This window comes from Lytechinus variegatus, chromosome 18 (assembly GCF_018143015.1).
Source record: "Lytechinus variegatus isolate NC3 chromosome 18, Lvar_3.0, whole genome shotgun sequence".
NCBI classification, from domain to species: domain Eukaryota; kingdom Metazoa; phylum Echinodermata; class Echinoidea; order Temnopleuroida; family Toxopneustidae; genus Lytechinus; species Lytechinus variegatus.
Genome location: NC_054757.1, coordinates 4,275,327 through 4,293,343, shown reverse-complemented (window position 1 = coordinate 4,293,343; position 18,017 = coordinate 4,275,327). Strand labels below are relative to the sequence as shown.

At 35.5% G+C, this 18,017-nt stretch overlaps 1 protein-coding gene across 34 annotated transcripts in view; it reads right to left on the bottom strand.

Moving 5' to 3' along the window:
- Window positions 1-18,017, bottom strand: part of LOC121431651 (phosphoinositide 3-kinase adapter protein 1-like) — a 127,610-nt gene that overhangs the window by 19,637 nt on the left and 89,956 nt on the right. For 19 of the 34 annotated variants that reach the window (XM_041629255.1, XM_041629261.1, XM_041629256.1 and 16 more), the window contains 5 exons: window positions 17,609-17,681; window positions 11,388-11,510; window positions 8,334-8,402; window positions 3,132-3,209; window positions 754-807 (listed from right to left, as the gene is read on the bottom strand). In XM_041629255.1, coding sequence (XP_041485189.1) covers window positions 754-807; window positions 3,132-3,209; window positions 8,334-8,402; window positions 11,388-11,510; window positions 17,609-17,681 — 397 coding nt within the window. Of the gene's footprint in view, window positions 1-753; window positions 808-3,131; window positions 3,210-8,333; window positions 8,403-11,387; window positions 11,511-14,982; window positions 15,058-17,608; window positions 17,682-18,017 lie in introns of all 34 variants that reach the window. The other 15 variants (XM_041629259.1, XM_041629260.1, XM_041629262.1 and 12 more) reach the window with 15 other exon arrangements.

Sequence of the window (18,017 nt, the reverse complement as noted above, 5' to 3'; positions counted from 1 at the left end):
GGTGTAAATCCAGATATAGCAAAAAATGAAGAAAGCATTATATAGAAAGGGGAGGAGGAGGAAGAGGAGGAAAAGGAGGAAGGGGATGAAGATGAGGATTAGGAAGATGAGGAGGAGAAGGAAGAGGAGGAGGAAGAGGAAGATGAGGATGAGGAAAAGGAGGAGAAAGAGGAAAAGGAGAAGGAAGAGGAGGAGGAAGAGAAGGAAGAGGAGGAGGAAGAGGATGAGGAAAAGGAGGAGAAAGAGGACGAGAAGGGAGAGGAGGAAGATGAGGATGAGGAAAAGGAGGAGAAAGAGGAGGAGGAAGAGAAGGAAGAGGAGGAGGAGGAAGATGAGGAGGAGGAAAAGGAGAAGAAAGAGGAGGAAGAGAAGGAAGAGGAGGAGGAGGAAGATGAGGAGGAAAAGGAGAAGGAAGAGGAGGAAGAGAAGGAAGAGGAGGAAGAGAAGGAAGAGGAGGAGGAAGATGAGGATGAGGAAAAGGAGGAGAAAGAGGAGGAGGAGAAGGGGAAGAGGAGATGGGGAGGAGGAACAGGATGAGAAAGAGAAGGAGAGGGGAGGGGGGGGAGAGGAGAGAAATCACACAAGGAAGAAGGGAGATGAGAAAAGGGGCAGCTTTTAAAGGAAAAGTGACGGACTACAATGCAAATATGCTTCAAGCAACAATGCATCAATGTAAAAACATCAAAGCAACATGACGGGGACCACAAAACGCAATGCAAACAAAAAAATCCAAGCAAAAGAACGATGGAATACCATAAGAATTGGCCGACACCGACCGCAATGCTGCTTCCTTGTGATGCTTAGATGCTGAAATGGGGATAACGGTGAACATGACAAAATGTGTTACAAAGCAATGTACATGTCACATAATATGCATGATTAATATATGCCATGTATATGATTTTACTATTCATGTAGCAAAAATATATACATATAAGTCTTGTGCAGATGAATACTAGGATATGAATATGAAGCAAATAAAAGAAATATTTTTTAAACTATCTAATTCATTTCAATTAAAACTGAGCCTTAGCCAAAATTAGAAAATGATTACAGTTTTATAACTTTTAAAATTTTAAAATAAGAGGTCTGACATTTTAAAATATCATTGAAATAGCCATTTAAAGAGAAGGCAAATTATTTAAACATTTATTTATTTTTGGTTCATGTGTGATAAACCATCTAGAAAGTCTTCTTCAAGTAATTTCTCTCCACTATTTTATAATCAAAGCAGTGATTCTTTATCACAGTTGCTTAGCAATTACTGTTAATTATTTCAATGTATAAACTATAAACTGTAATCTGAAATGTACATATGAACATTAACAGTAAACTAAATACATTATTTATAACTAAAATGTCAGGTAATAATGGCTCGTGCAATTGATATATATTATTGATATTCTGACAAGCTGACATATGGCATATCACTGGAACTGACAAATGCAGACAGCATTTACGCAAAACAATACTAAAGCATGCAGACCAATTAAACAAACATAACCACAAATTGATAAATAAACAATTTAATTCATACATGCAAAAGTAAACAAAATGAAATATATTCCATGCAAAATAATCAAACTGCCTTTTTCAGAAGCGCAAAACAATGAGGTCTCATACATACGAGTCCTGACTACATCATGAGAACATCTTTTTTTGCACAACTCTTTCGAGAGTAATATCTCAGTCACATTTGTTCTACGGCGAGTCAAAAACAGCCGTTTTATTAATTTTCATTCAAACCAATAGCTAGTACAAAAAAATATAAAAACGGCTGTTTTCGAATCGCCGTACGGCCGCAGTAGAGCAAATGTATAAGAGAAGTTTTAACTCCGTGTATGTGCATATATAAACACAAGGTTGACACACGGTGGATAGTGAAATAAAAGTCACAAACAATTAAGTTTTCACCCTTTCTATACAGAAATAACAATGCTAATTCCACAATTGTAAAAATTAATCATCATTCATTCTGGTACCAGAGAAATAATAATAATAATAAAGGTCTAGAGTTCCAAAGTAACAACTATAGAATAATTACCAGTATTGACCTTGCAATAGGGGGAGCAAGATTGAAAAATATATATTATAAGGACAATTGACATTATTACCTCAGTATTAATTTGACAATGAAAGTATTTTAATAATGATATAGTGACTAAGTGAAGAATTTTAAACAGTAATCAGAACGCTAGCAGACTACTTAAAAAATAAAGTTGCCAAACTGAGTGTTTCCTAAGATCATTTTGTGAACATGTGCATGAACGTATGCATATTAACTCTTAAAGCCTTGACGATCATCGCTGCTATGTCAGGCAGTGTGCATTACAATTCAAGTAGCAGAGACCGTGGAATGGTTTTGAAAGGGGGGGGGCTGACCATGCAAAGAAATCACAATCAAATGGTCATTTTTACGTTTTTGTACACGTTTTTGGAAAAAATTTGGGGGCTGAAGAAATCGAGAAATCTACAGCCTCTCTTTTAATTACAAAATATATATATTCATGATGCCATCTCTTCACAACTTACTAAAAAATTCATTCTATTTTATCTTTGTAGAGATGCGAGAGACATTATTATCTCATCAAGTATTTAGAACGACTACAAGTACAAAGTTCCATAGTTACAGATCAAAATTTTAACACAACTGACCAATCATTTTTGTGCAGCAAACATCCACAGAAAACCCAGGCTAATAAATAATGATAGATCTACTTGTATTACTTGTAGTATAAAAAAAATGCAAATAGGATACCATGAAAATAATGTTATCATAGATCATCCTATATGCATAATGATAACATTTATTTTAATCAGCAAATTTGATATACTTCTATTCATATAAAAGTGAGTTGTCCAGACGGTGGAGGTCTATGCGCCCTGCAGACATATGTTAATGACATACACAACAATAATATATTATACATCAAACAATGAAGCAAAGCTTAGAACACAAAACGCACACAAATGTGATATTACCTTTGCTATTCCCTATATTGTGCAAATTTTGCCTTTTTATTTGATTTTTCTTCGGGGGGGGGGGGGGTGCTACTATAGTGTGAGAGTGGGGGAAGCAAAGCTTTCTTTTGTGATATAAGTGACTATTTCTAACACAGATCAAGGTATACCTAGACCATGAATATCGCATCCTCGCATGTAACTAGGATTGAGGTAGTTGCCGATGGGTGCTTGGGAAGTATTTGATGCTAGAAAATAGGCAAATTGAAATTCAGTTTCATTGTCATTAAAATGGTAATAAGGGCAGTAGGAGCAATGATACTAGTGAGAATTTCAACCGACTCTTTTTATAATCCAAGAAAATTTATGTTTTTTGTAAGATTTCACCCGAGATGATGCAAGCTTCATTCAGAACTTTGTCATAGCTGGCTTCGACAGAATTAAAAGTTACAATATTAAAATCATGAGAGCATTGGTTAAAATTGATGATGACAATCATAACCATGTTATGAATAATCATGAATTTAAGGTAATAATAAATACTTTCATGATATATGATATAAAACAATATCAAATGATAATGAACTTGTAATATAATTCAATATGATAATGAAAAAAATATAATACAATATGAAGTAATAGATAGTAACTTAAAATGATAAAGATGATCTGATAAAAAATGATAATGAACTAATAATAACTAATGATAAGATGTTAAGATATGATATAAAATGAAATGATAATGAACTAGTGTTAATAAACATATAATAAATATGAAAAATAGAATAATCATTTCTAGTAGGATGAAATGAAATTTAATTCTATCAGTAAGTAATGTTATTCCATCCAGTCATAATTATTTCCACATATATGGAGATAGTGTTGTACAAGTAAAGAATATCATTTCAAAATTTCAACATAATTTAGAAAGATGAATCTCTACAGGTACATTGTGTTGGATTCTAGAATTTCATATCTAAAGGATGAACACTGATTTAAAGGGAAAGTTCACCCTGAAGAAAACTTTGTTGTAAAAATAGCAGAAAAAATAGTAAGAAATATTGGTGAAGGTTTGAGGAAAATCCGTTAAAGAGTACGTAAATTATTAGAGTTCAAAGTTTTGGATTTGTGACGTCATAAACGAGCAGCTGCCCCATGTTTTATGTGATATAAAATGCTTGAAATTCAAATTTTTTATGGTTCCTGATGCCTTAATTTTGTTTTCTATTCATGATCTGGTGTGAAATGATCTGCCTATTGATGTACAAAAGGTAGAGTGAAAACCATTTTCAATTTTCTGGGAAAAAAAACATTTCATTGATTTTTTACCATTCGCTATGTAGGAATGTTGCTCGCATATGACGTCACAAATCAAATTATTGAAATTCTAATAACTTTTTAATCACTTGATGAATTTTTCTCAAACCTTTGGCAATATTTTTTATTATTTTTCCTGCTATTTTTACAATAAACTTTTTGTCTGGGTGAACTTCCCCTTTAAGATTTCATTTGGTCACTGTTGCTTATATACGTTGTACATCCTCCTCTTCATTCATCATTAAGGTGTAAAATCTAATATCAAAATTAATCATTTTTTTTGCAGCTAGCTCTAACAAACCTGAATGTTGAAATATATGTATGGCAATGGGAAAATCTCATATTAAATTTTTCTGTATCCAGTAGAGAAGAGTATCCAAGAAAGGTAATGTTGCTAAGATTCTGGGTTTCCAGCTTTTCAAGAAAACAAGATTCCCTGATATATCCCCTATGTAGGTGGAAAAATTCCATGATAATTACTTTAAATCCATTCTAAGTTTTGCACGTTTTCGAAGTTGTTGCAGTGAACTTCATGGATTTTCAGTATTGAAACAATAATGTCAAAAACTAATTAGTACCCCTTAACCAGTCATTCAATGGATGTTGCTTTGATATGTAACAAAATATAACACAGTCTGAATGACTACCATGCTTTCGACTTGTGAGCTGATTAATAATTCCTGATTTTTCCCTCATTTGAGGCATTTTCCTCTCATTTGAGGGTTTTTTTTAAAATCAAATTCCCTGATTTTTCCCTGACTGGAAAAAAATAAAATAATATTCCCTGATTTCCCTGATGGGCTTCGAACCCGGAGATTATTTCTGAGCTGTCATCAACATTTTAATACTTTGAGATATGAGGTTTTAACACTCCAGTGATAACGTTAGGCGATCGAGCTTTTGCCTGTGCACTCCTAGGCCCTTATTCTGAAGTCAGGTTTAACTTAGACCGCGGTCTAACTCAGTACTAAAATTATGGGGAGCCAACAATTCAGAAATTGTTTAAATTGTATAGTTCCTATGTTTACTATTTTGTCTCCTTTTGCTTTCATAATGAAGAAAAATACTTCAGTTATCATTCCCACACAGTTATGAACAATTTGGATGTCATGTGAGTCAATAAACTGAATGTGTACTGTTAGGGATTTGTGCTCCAGTTGGCTCTCCATAGTTAAATCACAGCTTAAAACCAGGGTTTAATTTAAACCCGAGTTCAGAATATGGGCCCTAGAGTCCAGAATAGGTTTAATTGCAAGCCAGGAAATCCCAATACATTAATATTTTCACTCCAAAACTCAAATCACATTGATTCAATCAATTCCAACCGCTAATTCTTCTAGCAAGTAGAGTCATTGTTGGTTACCTTCTGCACTTAGACAAATATATTATTATCAAATATAACATTATCATCATGATTAATATGATAATCTTCATATTTTCACATCCCTCTGTGAGCATGATGGAGAATGTAAAGACAAACCACTTTTGGAAAAATACCCCTTAATATATAGGTATATTGTGAAAATAACGCTTAAATTTGATACAATGGTGAATGTCATATCTTAAAATATAATTAACCTTATACTTCAAATAATAATAATAATAGGCATTTATATAGCACCATCTATCTAGAAATATTCTATTCCGAGGCGCGTTGTTATTATCATTACCCCGGCTTTAGCTCGAGCTGCCTCTCAGCGCTCATGCATTCAAGGAATTAATCCTGCCGGATACCCATTCACCTCACCTGGGTCGAGTGAAGCACAATGTGGATAAATTTCTTGCTGAAGGAAATTATACATTTTCCTACATAAAATAAGTTTATTTACAAGATATGATTGTGTGAATGATATCGAGATATGATGATGCATTGTGTATCTAGGGGGTGTTATGAGAAACTGCTTGCGATTGATTGCAAACATCAGTTGCCAATTTGAAGGACACACAAATGGAAATCGGATGCAACATCAAAGGACGATTTGCTTTGCAGGCAAGATTTGTCACACTGTTGGAAGGTGATAATGGTTTTAAAGTCTATCCTGGAATAGGGATTTGTTAAAAATATATAAGTTCTCATGGAATTAAATGCTAGATATCGTGAACGCTTTGGTAACTTGAAACATTTCATGATGAAAAGATTATAGAGATAAAATGAGGTTTATTTTCATTTCGTCCAATGCCAACTCGTCCACTATCATTTGGTCTACCATCAGTTCGTCCACTATCATTTGGTCTACCAACAGTTCGTCCACTATTCACATGTTCTAATTGCCATTTTGTCCACTTACCATTTCGTCTAATAACTAGTTGGTCCAATAGCCATTTGGTCCATATACCATTCGGTCTAATTAGACTAGGTGTTAATTGGGCAAAATGTATGAAAATAAATCAAATATTAGACTAACTGGTTGTGAGACGATATGGTCACAGACGAACTGGTGATCAGTCAAGGTGATGATTGGACCAAATGGTTGTTAGACAAAACATTGATGGATTGAATGGCATTAGACTAAATGAAGGTAGACCATGTGGTGAGTGGACGAGTTGGCAGTGGACGAATTGGAAATTTACTACGGAGAAGGGGGTTGGGTTGGATTAATGGAAAAAAAAATTAGTGTGGAGGAGGAGTAATATCATCCAGGTGGAGGGGGGTGGAAAACAAGGGCAAGGGAGGAGTGATAGAGTACCGAAGTGTGACATCATCAATTTTCACTTTTTGCATTTCAGCGTTTTTTATACAATATTCCCGGGGGGGCCACTTACATTGACGAGTGGATACCATGCGCGACCAAAAAAACACGTAAAAAGGATGTCCTTTTCACGATAGGGCACGTTACGTACGTAACGTGAAAAGGGTGTCAAAAACACAAAAATAATGAAAAAAGGGTATCTATTTCGCTTGGAAAATTACGTGTTTAGGGTCGAATTTGCGGGGATGATAAAACAAAATTAAAATGTTTTATAAAGGATGTCCTTTTTGCCCCAACACTACGTGTTTAGAGTCCTATTTGCGCGAGGTGTAGAAGGTGGGGTCGTACTAAACCAAATAAGGTAAAGCCGACAACCAAAGGACCCGTAACAATAAACCATTCCTGTACTTGTTTAGGGGTTCATTTCAGGGAATATTTGCCAAGAGCATCGTTTTGTCTCCAATACTTGTTAAGGGTAGGGTTTCACACGCCAATACTTGTTAAGGGGTGCATTTTCAGAATATGGAAATTACGTGTTTAGGGTGCTTTTCGAGATCCCATGGTCACGCATGGTATCCACTCGTGAATGGAAGTGGCCCCCCCGGGACAATATTTTGGTAGAACATGATGAAGAACCCCCCACAAACCAAATGGTGAGAAACGGTCCATGGGGCCTGAGATATGACCTCATGAATACATAATTAGCCCCATTGAAGACAATGTACTATTGGCCTGGTTCTTCATGTTAGAAAACGGGCCAATAATGCATTGACTTTAATGGGGCTATTAACAGGGGTGTGAGAGGTCACAAAGAAAAAGATCTGAAAAAAAGCTGAAGAGTATTGAAAAAGTCTGAAATAGAAAGAGCTCCCATACTTTTTTTACAAAGGAAAGCCAAATATAAGCTGAAATTCAGCTGAAAATCCAACAAAAAAATCTGAAATCAGATGAAAATCTGAACTCTCACACCCCTGTATTAAATTATTCATGAGGTCATATCTAAGGCCCCCCATGGACCGATTCTCACCAACTTTTGAAAGTGGGGCGTTTTTCATCATGCTCTGCCAGAATATGCTATCTAAAATGCTGAAATGCACAAAAAAGGGTTTTTATTGTGACGTCATCACTTCGGTAATCTATATAATTTAGTACAATGTAGTTGGAAACAACAATGATGTAATATCCAAGATGCAAAAACACACAGTAATCACGAGTGTAAGGAGTGGAAATAGGAATACTATCATTCACTAATTCTTGGGGCAGTTGGACACAGACATGATGTAATGCAAGGCTCAAGATGCAAAACACACAGTGACAACAATCCACGAACAAAAACATGCAATTCTCATGAAGAGGTTTCTTTACTTAGCGATGTGAAGCCCGTCGCTACCGGCTCCGAACGCGCTCGTAGACGACGCCCACCTTGTTGAGATGCTGTTCGTAGTGGATTGGAGGGGTGATAAAAGAGTGAGAGCTGTTTATATTCCTTATACAAACATCATACCTTCCCTTTGCTATGCTGGGCAAACATGCAATGCATGCCTTTCATACATGTGACATTCAGGCAGCAAACACATCTACACAGACCATGTTGGGCAGTATTCCACAAACATGTTTATTATGAATCACTTTATGACTGACTTGAATTGAAATGGTATTTCCATGGCATCTGAAGTTGAAACATGCTATAACATCCCATTTTAAGTGAAAAGTACATTTTTGCTTAGATAGGCCTACATGTATATCATTTGCCATAATTCAGATAAAACCAATAGATACTCATACCTGACAATTTGCAAGGAGAATCTTTTCGGCTAGCATTTTGGCATTTCACATTTGAGTTGATTTTTCGAAAAAAGTTATTTTCTAGAGATTTCCCATATACATATACATGCATGCAGCACTTCAGTTTTATTTATTCAAATGTTCCACTAATTACCTGAATGCAAACCTCTATCTGTCCTTGTAATTGTTCTTGTTATTGTAAACAAATATTTACAAGGTGAATAAAACAAACTAATAAAAGACTTTATGCATGTGACATAATAATCTCATAGCACCCTCCCCCAGAGGATACAGGAATATGTGTAAACAGAGTTGTCACAGATGTGTCAGCTGCAGATCACTAATGCATGATTTGAATCAACATTAAATTTGTATAGGTTGGGCAAGGCATGTTTGGCTAACCTTGTCGCAAGGATCACAGGCTTATTAATATTCTTACTTTATAGGAAATTGAATTTGATATCAGATGTGACATTACCCATATTGAAGCATAACAAGTGGAATGCCTCTGGCCGTCTCACCTGCACCACGCGGTTCAATATAGCAGCAGTGCTGACTTTGAATACTACTCTAACTCGCACAAGATGTTCAGTGATACATGGTTACTCTTATGTCCACTTTTTATGAACTAGACCAATAAACTTACAGAGATATGATGGTTATTCAAGAAAAAACCCCAACATGGCCAAAGTTCATTGACCTTACATGACCTGTGACCTTGATCATGTGACCTGAAACTCGCACAGGATGTTCAGTGATACTTGATTACTCTTATGTACAAGTTTCATGAATCAGATCCATAAACTTTCAAAATTATGATGGTAATTCAACAGATACACCCAGTTCAGCCAAAGTTCATTGACCTTTGACCTTGGTCATGTGACCTGAAACGCGCACAGGATAAAGATACTTGATTACTATAATATCCAAGTTTAATGAACTAGACCAATAAACTTTCAAAGTTATGATGGTAATTCAACAGATACCCCCAATTCGGCCAAAGTTCATTGACCCTAAATGACCTTTGACCTAAATCATGAGACCTGAAACTTGCACAAAATGTTCAGTGATGCTTGATTACTATTATGTCCAAGTTTCATGAACCAGATCCATAAACTTTCAAAGTTATGATGGGAATTCAACAGATATCCGCAATTCGGCCAAAGTTCATTGACCCTAAATGACCTTTGACCTTGGTCATGTGACGTGAAACTCGTGCAGGATGTTCAGTGATACTTGATTAACTTTATGTCCAAGTTTCATGAACTAGGTCCATATATTTTCTAAGTTATGATGACATTTCAAAAACTTAACCTCAGGTTAAGATTTCGATGTTGATCCCTCCAACATGGTCTAAGTTCATTGACCCTAAATGACCTTTGACCTTGGTCATGTGACATGAAACTCTAATAGGATGTTCAGTAATACTTGATTAACCTTATGGCCAAGTTTTATTAACTAGGTCCATATACTTTCTAAGTTATGATGTCATTTCAAAAACTTAACCTCAGGTTAAGATTTGATGTTGACGCCGCCGCCGCCGTCGGAAAAGCGGCGCCTATAGTCTCACTCTGCTTCGCAGGTGAGACAAAAAATGAAACAATTATGCACTACCTATGTGTAACAGTTCAAGCAAATTAATGTCAACTTTTTCCATTTCCCTCTCAGAAAAAAAAATTGTACCAAAATGAAGTAAAGGAAGCCCATTTATTGTAATACACATAAATAAATCAATATCGTTCATATTTCAATACAAAAATTTCCTAAAGATTTAATCATGAATAGAAAAGTATAGAAAATAATATTCATAGCTACCAAATGCATGTTAGACTCAAGGGTTAGTAGAAACAAAAACATGAAATATGAGTACTAAACTAGTTTATAATTGAATTTACTGAGGAACAGATCATTTTTGGTTAATAATGGAATAAATGAACTTTTTTCCCAAGGGGTAGTTGATTTGAAAATTGAATGATGAAAATAAACCCCAAAGCCTTTGATTCAATTTCACCAAAAACATTTGAATTAAAGTTAATATTTTATGAGGGGAATTATGACATCAGTTGAGGAGGTTATATATACCACTGGTTTACTGGTTGGAATGTTAATGAGTTAAAGAAATAAACTAATGAATAAAATATACAAACAATACACTGGCACTTAATGGCAAGCTGACTCAATGAAATATAAACCAAACAGCAGAGATTCTCACATTTTCAACATCGTTAAATTTAGTAATATAAATATATTTTTGCATGTAAGATGTCTTTGTGGAAATTTATATTTCAAAATTCACAGGAGAATGTAATACAGGTGTGGCAGCAAGTAAGAATTAAAAGAAAAAATAATAATTTTCCTTTCATTTAACACTTTCTATTGAACATAAGGGCTTTCTTCTCAATTATTCATGTTTTTAGTTTGTCTTACATTTATTCATTTTCTTCTCACTACTGCCCTTTCTTTCTCTGCATCATCAACAATGATAATATACTAGTGTTGCCAATTTGCTGCACAACATCTCATTACTGATCAAAAATTAGCTTACAAGAATCTATAAAAGTGAAAATAGCATGCAATCATTCACCAACCATTCAAGATGCAGGACAGAATGCATATATAGGAAGACTGTTATACCAAAAGCCCCTTTAAAATTGCTATTGGCCGTGGAGGTGGATGCATGGGGAACAGAACGCGAATTGCCTAGGGTGGGCCTATAGAAAGTTGACTGACTTCGCTGGTCCCTGACTGATTCTGAAACTACAATGAATTAATGTAATTTGTATAGACAATGTACTGATTTTGCTGCTCCCAGATACACTCTGAAGCTATAATGATTTAATGCAAAGTCTATAGACAGTACACTGATTTTGCTGCTCCCAGATAATGTAAACTCTGAAACTATAATGAAATAATGCAAAGTGTATAGATAATGTACTGATTTGCTGCTCCCACATATCGGGGAAGACGGGGTAAGTTGTGACAGTTTTTGCTTTTTGCATGTTAGAATTGATATAATTAATAATCTTGTCGAAATAAGTACCTTGCCTTGAAATTTAATTCTTCTGAAATATTTTCCACCTATATATAACTTTCTATCCCCACACTGAGGGTCATCGTGACTTTTGAAAAAAACGATGTCAAATGGCTCAACTTGCCCCATATATGGGGTAAGTTTGAGCCACCTTCTGGGGTAAGTTGAGCCACAAAAACTATGTACAAAATGTATGGGGGAGAACCAGCATGTCAATTTTTTGTTTAAAGTCTTTTCACTTGCTAATTCTCTTTAAATACTAACATCCTGTAAAAGGAAAAGAGCAGTCATGTAAATTTGCTCCTTAAAGCCTGCATTTCAATCGATTTTTTATGGTTTGTTTGTTTTTTAAGATACATTACCATAGGAATTACCATGGCTCAACTTGCCCCATGCTGTTTGGCTCAACTTACCCCAGTCCCAACTTAGTGCGATAATTTTGTATCCACACATTTATTATGCATCCATCATATAGAAGACTATGACAAGAATGAAGATCCATACCTGGACTAATAATGTTGTTATCATGTCTTTATTATATTTAAAGACGTGTGTGTTTATAAAGCACTTATCTATTTCACACTCTTTTTTACTTTTTTGGCTGAAATTCATATTTTTCCCTCTAAAAAACTACTTTTTGTTTCAAAGTTGGAAACAATGTGGTGGGGTTAGGGGTTATGCTATGGGTCATCAATACATGACACCACCACAATGTCTGACTCATTCATTATTGGCCTGGGGCTGGTGGCTCAACTTGCCCCTATGCTCAACTTACCCCGCCTTCCCCTACTCTGAACTATAATAATTTAATGCAAAGTCTACAGACAGTGTACTGATTTTGCTGCTTCCAGATACATTCTGATAGTATTAAGCATTGACGCAAGGTGTACAGATAATATACTGATTTTTCTGCTCTCATATGTACTCTGAAACTATAAAGCAAGGTGTATAGTCAGGAGATTTTTTCTGGTCCAAGATAATACTCTTGAAATAAGAAGAAACAACACAAATTGTATGTATGGTATAGGCTACTGATTTTGCTGATCCCAGACATACTCTAAAACTACAAAGAGATATTCCAAAGGGTGTATAAAGAATGCCAACTTTGTTGATCCTAGATACCGTAAGTAACGGTGTATTAACCGCACCTTTTTCTTGGCGGGATAGAAGCAAAAGTCGGGGGTGCGGTTTATACACGGTGACGGGTCTGAGCCAGCCCGCCGTAACCCCTCCCGTACATGTACGATGTCTGCCAGTTCACAACACGTCGAGTGGCCGGGCGTAGCCGCCCAGGCAATGTCGTTTAGAGGGGTATGAGCCGCGGGTAATGGGAAGCGATTATTACGATCTTGATTAAATGTTGTCCATAACAAACGCACCCACCTTCATGACACTAATTTTGACTTTATTCTCGATTCAAAGTAGTGAAGTTCCCTGGCTAATTTAAAAGAGACGCCAAGCATACTCGGTAATATTTTGTCACCGCTGAGCGAGAGTTGAGTGAGCTTAGAGATTGCGTTGTAATGTGGTTATAGTGCGAATTAAGCTGGCGCTATTCAAAGTCCCGTTTCGCGCCAGCTTGTTTTTTTCCTTCCTGTTTGCTTTTCATACCATGTAAACCACGCACGAGAGAGACGGCACGAAGCCATAAAAAACAACTGGAAAAAATGTCAATTTATTTGTTTCTTGAACCTTCCTGTAATCCCGTATCCAAAATTCATGCTAAGACATCAAATTTCTGAAAGTGATTGTGAGGTTGTGATGCAAGAAATGTGAATGTTTCTTCCTCCTACGCTGGGAAAGACACAGATCATAATTTGATAAGATGTACTGGCATGACTGGTACTCGTAGTTTGCAATGTAATGGCAGTGCTGTACTGTGTGTGTACACTGTGACTGTGAGGTACAGTGAGTGAGTGTGTAAATTGCCAATATTGTCGGGACCGTTCTTTCTTTCTAACATTTGTAGATGAATTGATCAAGAACAGCAGTTTTCCGCGGTAATCTCTTTGGATACTTTGAAATCTTAAAACCTTAGATTTTGTTTCTTCGTACCTCAAATATGCATGTAAATGTGAGAATTTTTTTTTTTTTTTTTTTAGTCCAAAGTTGGGGGTGCGGTTAATACACCGTTACTTACGGTATACTGGACAAAAAGAAGGATGAAAAAGAATTGATTTTGCAAGCCTAAACCGAGTAACTTTGCCATCATTATCAGTTACCATGAGTAATTGTACTACAGAGCCAATTAATATCAAGGTTTCCATGGTAATTACTACCGATGGTAAAGTTATTATTAAAGGTGTTATTCAATGGTATTGAAACTTCTTCTAAACTGTATAAGGTGATACAAAGTACTGTTAAATTTGTTTGCTTTTATATCAAAAACCCCCACCCATTTTATAATCCATAAAAATGTTAATAATAAAAATGTTAACACTGAATAAGATGTAGCCATCCATGTCCGTGGTTAAGTGATGACAATTGAGTGATACCCAGGACGTACCAAGAGGGTTAAGATACCAAAGAGAAAATGTAGTATAGATAATGAAGTTATACAGTGCGTCCCAGAAAAAAGGAAACCGGGATTCCAATGTCTTATCTTCAAAGGCAATTAAATTACATAATCATATATTTCAATTATTCCTCTTTGTTTTGATATAGGTACCTATCATGGGACCAACACTTCACACATTAATGAGCAAAATGAGTTTGAAATTTTAATGTCAAAACCAGTTTGGGCAGAAAAAAATTGGATAAGATTGGTTCGACAACCGTGCTTATTCGACGATTGGCTCATTAGCATTTCTTTTGTATTCTTTATTAAGATTCTCTCACTGATCCCTGAAATGAGAGTGGATTCGGATTCACACGTGAATTTCTCCGCAAATCATTTCTGATATGCCTCAATATTTGTTTGTAATCTGCCATGCGTGAACGATTTGCTACGCTGTTGGTTTTAAAATCGAGATGAGATTCCACTCTTGCCATGAGTATCAAATTTATAGTAAAAAAAAACAAACTTGATAATTGTGAAATCTATCTCTGAAAACGGGTTTCCTTTTTTGTGGGGCGCACTGTATAGAGATGGTGAGAAGATAATCCTAATGGTCTAGTGGTGATAAGAATACATGTGCTGTATATTCCTGATGATCTAGTGATGATATATATTTTCTGATGACATAGTTGGGAACTTACCGGGTGCACTACCAAAAGAATCATAATCAGGGGGAAGCGGAGGCTCCCGTCTTGGAAGAGGATCTATATCATCATCTTTATCGTGTGAATTTGAAGTTTAAAAGATTCTATGGTTAGGGAAGCTGTCGTCAGCTGTCAAGTCTTTGAACATTTTACATCCTTAATTCTAACTCTTGGTAGAAATTTTAATGTACTTTGAATGCAATTTAAATGCAAATTTGAATGCCCTTGAATGCACATTTGAATACATCTTGAATGCATCTTTGAATACTTGGTAGAAATTTTAATGTACTTTGAATGCAATTTAAATGCAAATTTGAATGCTCTTGAATGCACATTTGAATACATCTTGAATGCATCTTTGAATACACTTTAAATGTACATGTATCTTTGGATGCCCTTGAATACATCTTGAGTGTATGAATGCATGTGAATAAAATATTGAATGCATGTTGAATGCAACTTGAATACACCTTCCAATGCAACTTGAATACACCTTTGAACGCATCTTGAATCCACATTTAAATGCCCTTGAATGCACCCCAATCATTAATGCACCTGATGTTTGGGAAAAGAAGGGTGTGATATATATATTTTTTCACATGATGAATGTATGTTCGGTATGCACATGTAAACACATTGCTTTATAGGGAAAAAGGTGCATTTACTTTGGAGAAAGGGCTCTCTTTTCGCAAAATAAAGTATGATTGAATACAAAATAACATATTTTATTTCAATTTGGCAGGGGCATTTAACAAGGCAGCATAACGACTTGGGGAAGTAGGGGTAATATTTATTATATTGACTATTGCACATAGGAAACGTATGTTATCAGATGACCACCTGAGAGCCATCACTGATGTTGAATGTCAATTTTCATGGGAGAGTTGAAGATGCACATAACACATCAGGAAACAAAACAGGGGGGTGTTTCATAAAGCTGTTCATTAGTTAAGAGTGACTTTAAGAACGATTGGTGATCCCTTCATGCGGTAAGTGGTATATTGTATTGGTGATGGTTTAGCTCGTAAGAAAGGTTCACCCGTCGTTCTTAAAGTCGCTCTTATTTTACGAACAGCTTTATGAAACGGCCCCCAGAATTAAAAAAAAAAGGTTATTAGGAGTGTTATGCGGTCTGGGTACCAAGAGGGGACCACTACATCGCATGCCCACAGTCATCATTACAAATATGATTCCTAATACATGGATTACCCATTTTCGGTTCAGAACGGGGTTGGGTTATGAGAAGCTTAAAGGGGAATGAAACCTTTGAAACAAATAGGCTTGTGTAGAAACAGAAAAATCAAAGAATAAGAATAAAGAATGTTTGAGAAAATTGGACAAATAATGAGAAAGTTATGAGCATTTGAATATTGCAATCACTAATGCTATGGAGATCCTCCCATTGGCAATGCGACAAGGATGTGCGATGTCACTGATGAACAACTTTCCCTTTGGTGGACTATAAAATACCCTCAAAATGTCTCTTTTTGCTTTTTCTTATGATGATACAAACTCTCTATCCATGATGTATTCTAAAAAAATATGTATTACATGCCCTCATGTAGAAAGAACACATGATCTATGGATAGATGTGATAAAAGAGGCAATTCAAGTGAAATATATACTAAAGTAATGGGAGAGTTGTTCACAAGTGACATCACACATCTTTGTCGCATTGCCAATTTGATATCTCCATAGCATTAGTGATCACAATTTTCAAATGCTCATAACTTTCTCATTATTTGTCTGATTTTTCTCAAACTTTTGTTGATCTGTTTCTTTGATTTTTCTGTTTTCACACAAGCTATCTTGTTCCAATGGTTTCATTCTCCCTTAATGCCCCTCTTAGGGCCCCGTTTCATAAATCTTTGAATCAATAACAAGTTACGATTCATTACATATCACTGTTTTAAGCTACTGAAATCATGCGATTTGATTGGCCGAGAGCAAATTTATCAGAAATTGCTCGCTTTTGTTATTGACGGCAATTACAAACTCAGGGCCTGCATCTTAAGTCGACCAATAATGGACTTTGAAGAGATATTGCAATATGAAAATACGTATATTCCCATTTTTTTGCTAAGATAGGTTTGTGCATGGGCCTCCTAACATGGAAAATTGTAGTTCACACTGGTAGCGAAAGAATTATGTTTGCTTCAAAAAAAAGTTTCTGACAAAGGGATTTATTTGAATATTTTTTCTGTAACCTTTCTTCAATACCCTTATCATGTTGACAAAAGATAATCGGGTAAATTGTCTAAAAACAAAATTCTATACAAGCCAGTTTTTTTAAATAACTTATTTCAAGGTATTGGACTTAGAGCCTATTCAAATGGGTGATTTCAGGAAGCAAAGGTCCAAATTCAGATTACAGGATTGAGCCAGGAGGAAAGAGTTTCATCAATGAACTATGCAGGTTTTGTGTATAATTGCAATTTTATTCAGCAGATACACTGAGAAAGATCAAATAAAAGAAAATGCACTGCTGTTTGCAAAGGCCACTAAATATCTGCTCTTTGCTCTGGATGAAGACAATGGCAAAAGTACATTAATTTTCATATCCTATGCAATGATTTACATGTATGTATCAAAGGTCGATGGGGGTAATCTCTGCAATACTTACCAGTATTTGGACGACCCTGCTTCCATTTGAATAACTTCTGTATATTGCTCTGTCGGTCCCCATTACCTCGACGCTGCGGACAATAGAATTGTTATTTCTTCACTAGATATATATAATATGGATATGCTTCAATGTAGATATAATATGTGACACAACACCCCAAAACTTAGAATAAATCGTCAGAGAAGGTTTTCTGAAATACGGCAAAATAGTAATTTAGTCTTCACAAGCTAAAAATTAAAAGATGGCTTTTTGGAAAGAGTAATTCTTCTTCTTCATGCTGTATAACTTTGAAGTTTTAAGATATATATATATAATAAACAAGATGAAAACTTTTTTGACACTATATCTTGCGGACTTAGCAGTGTCGGGTCCCATATATTGTCATCCCTTATTATCATCCCTGAGA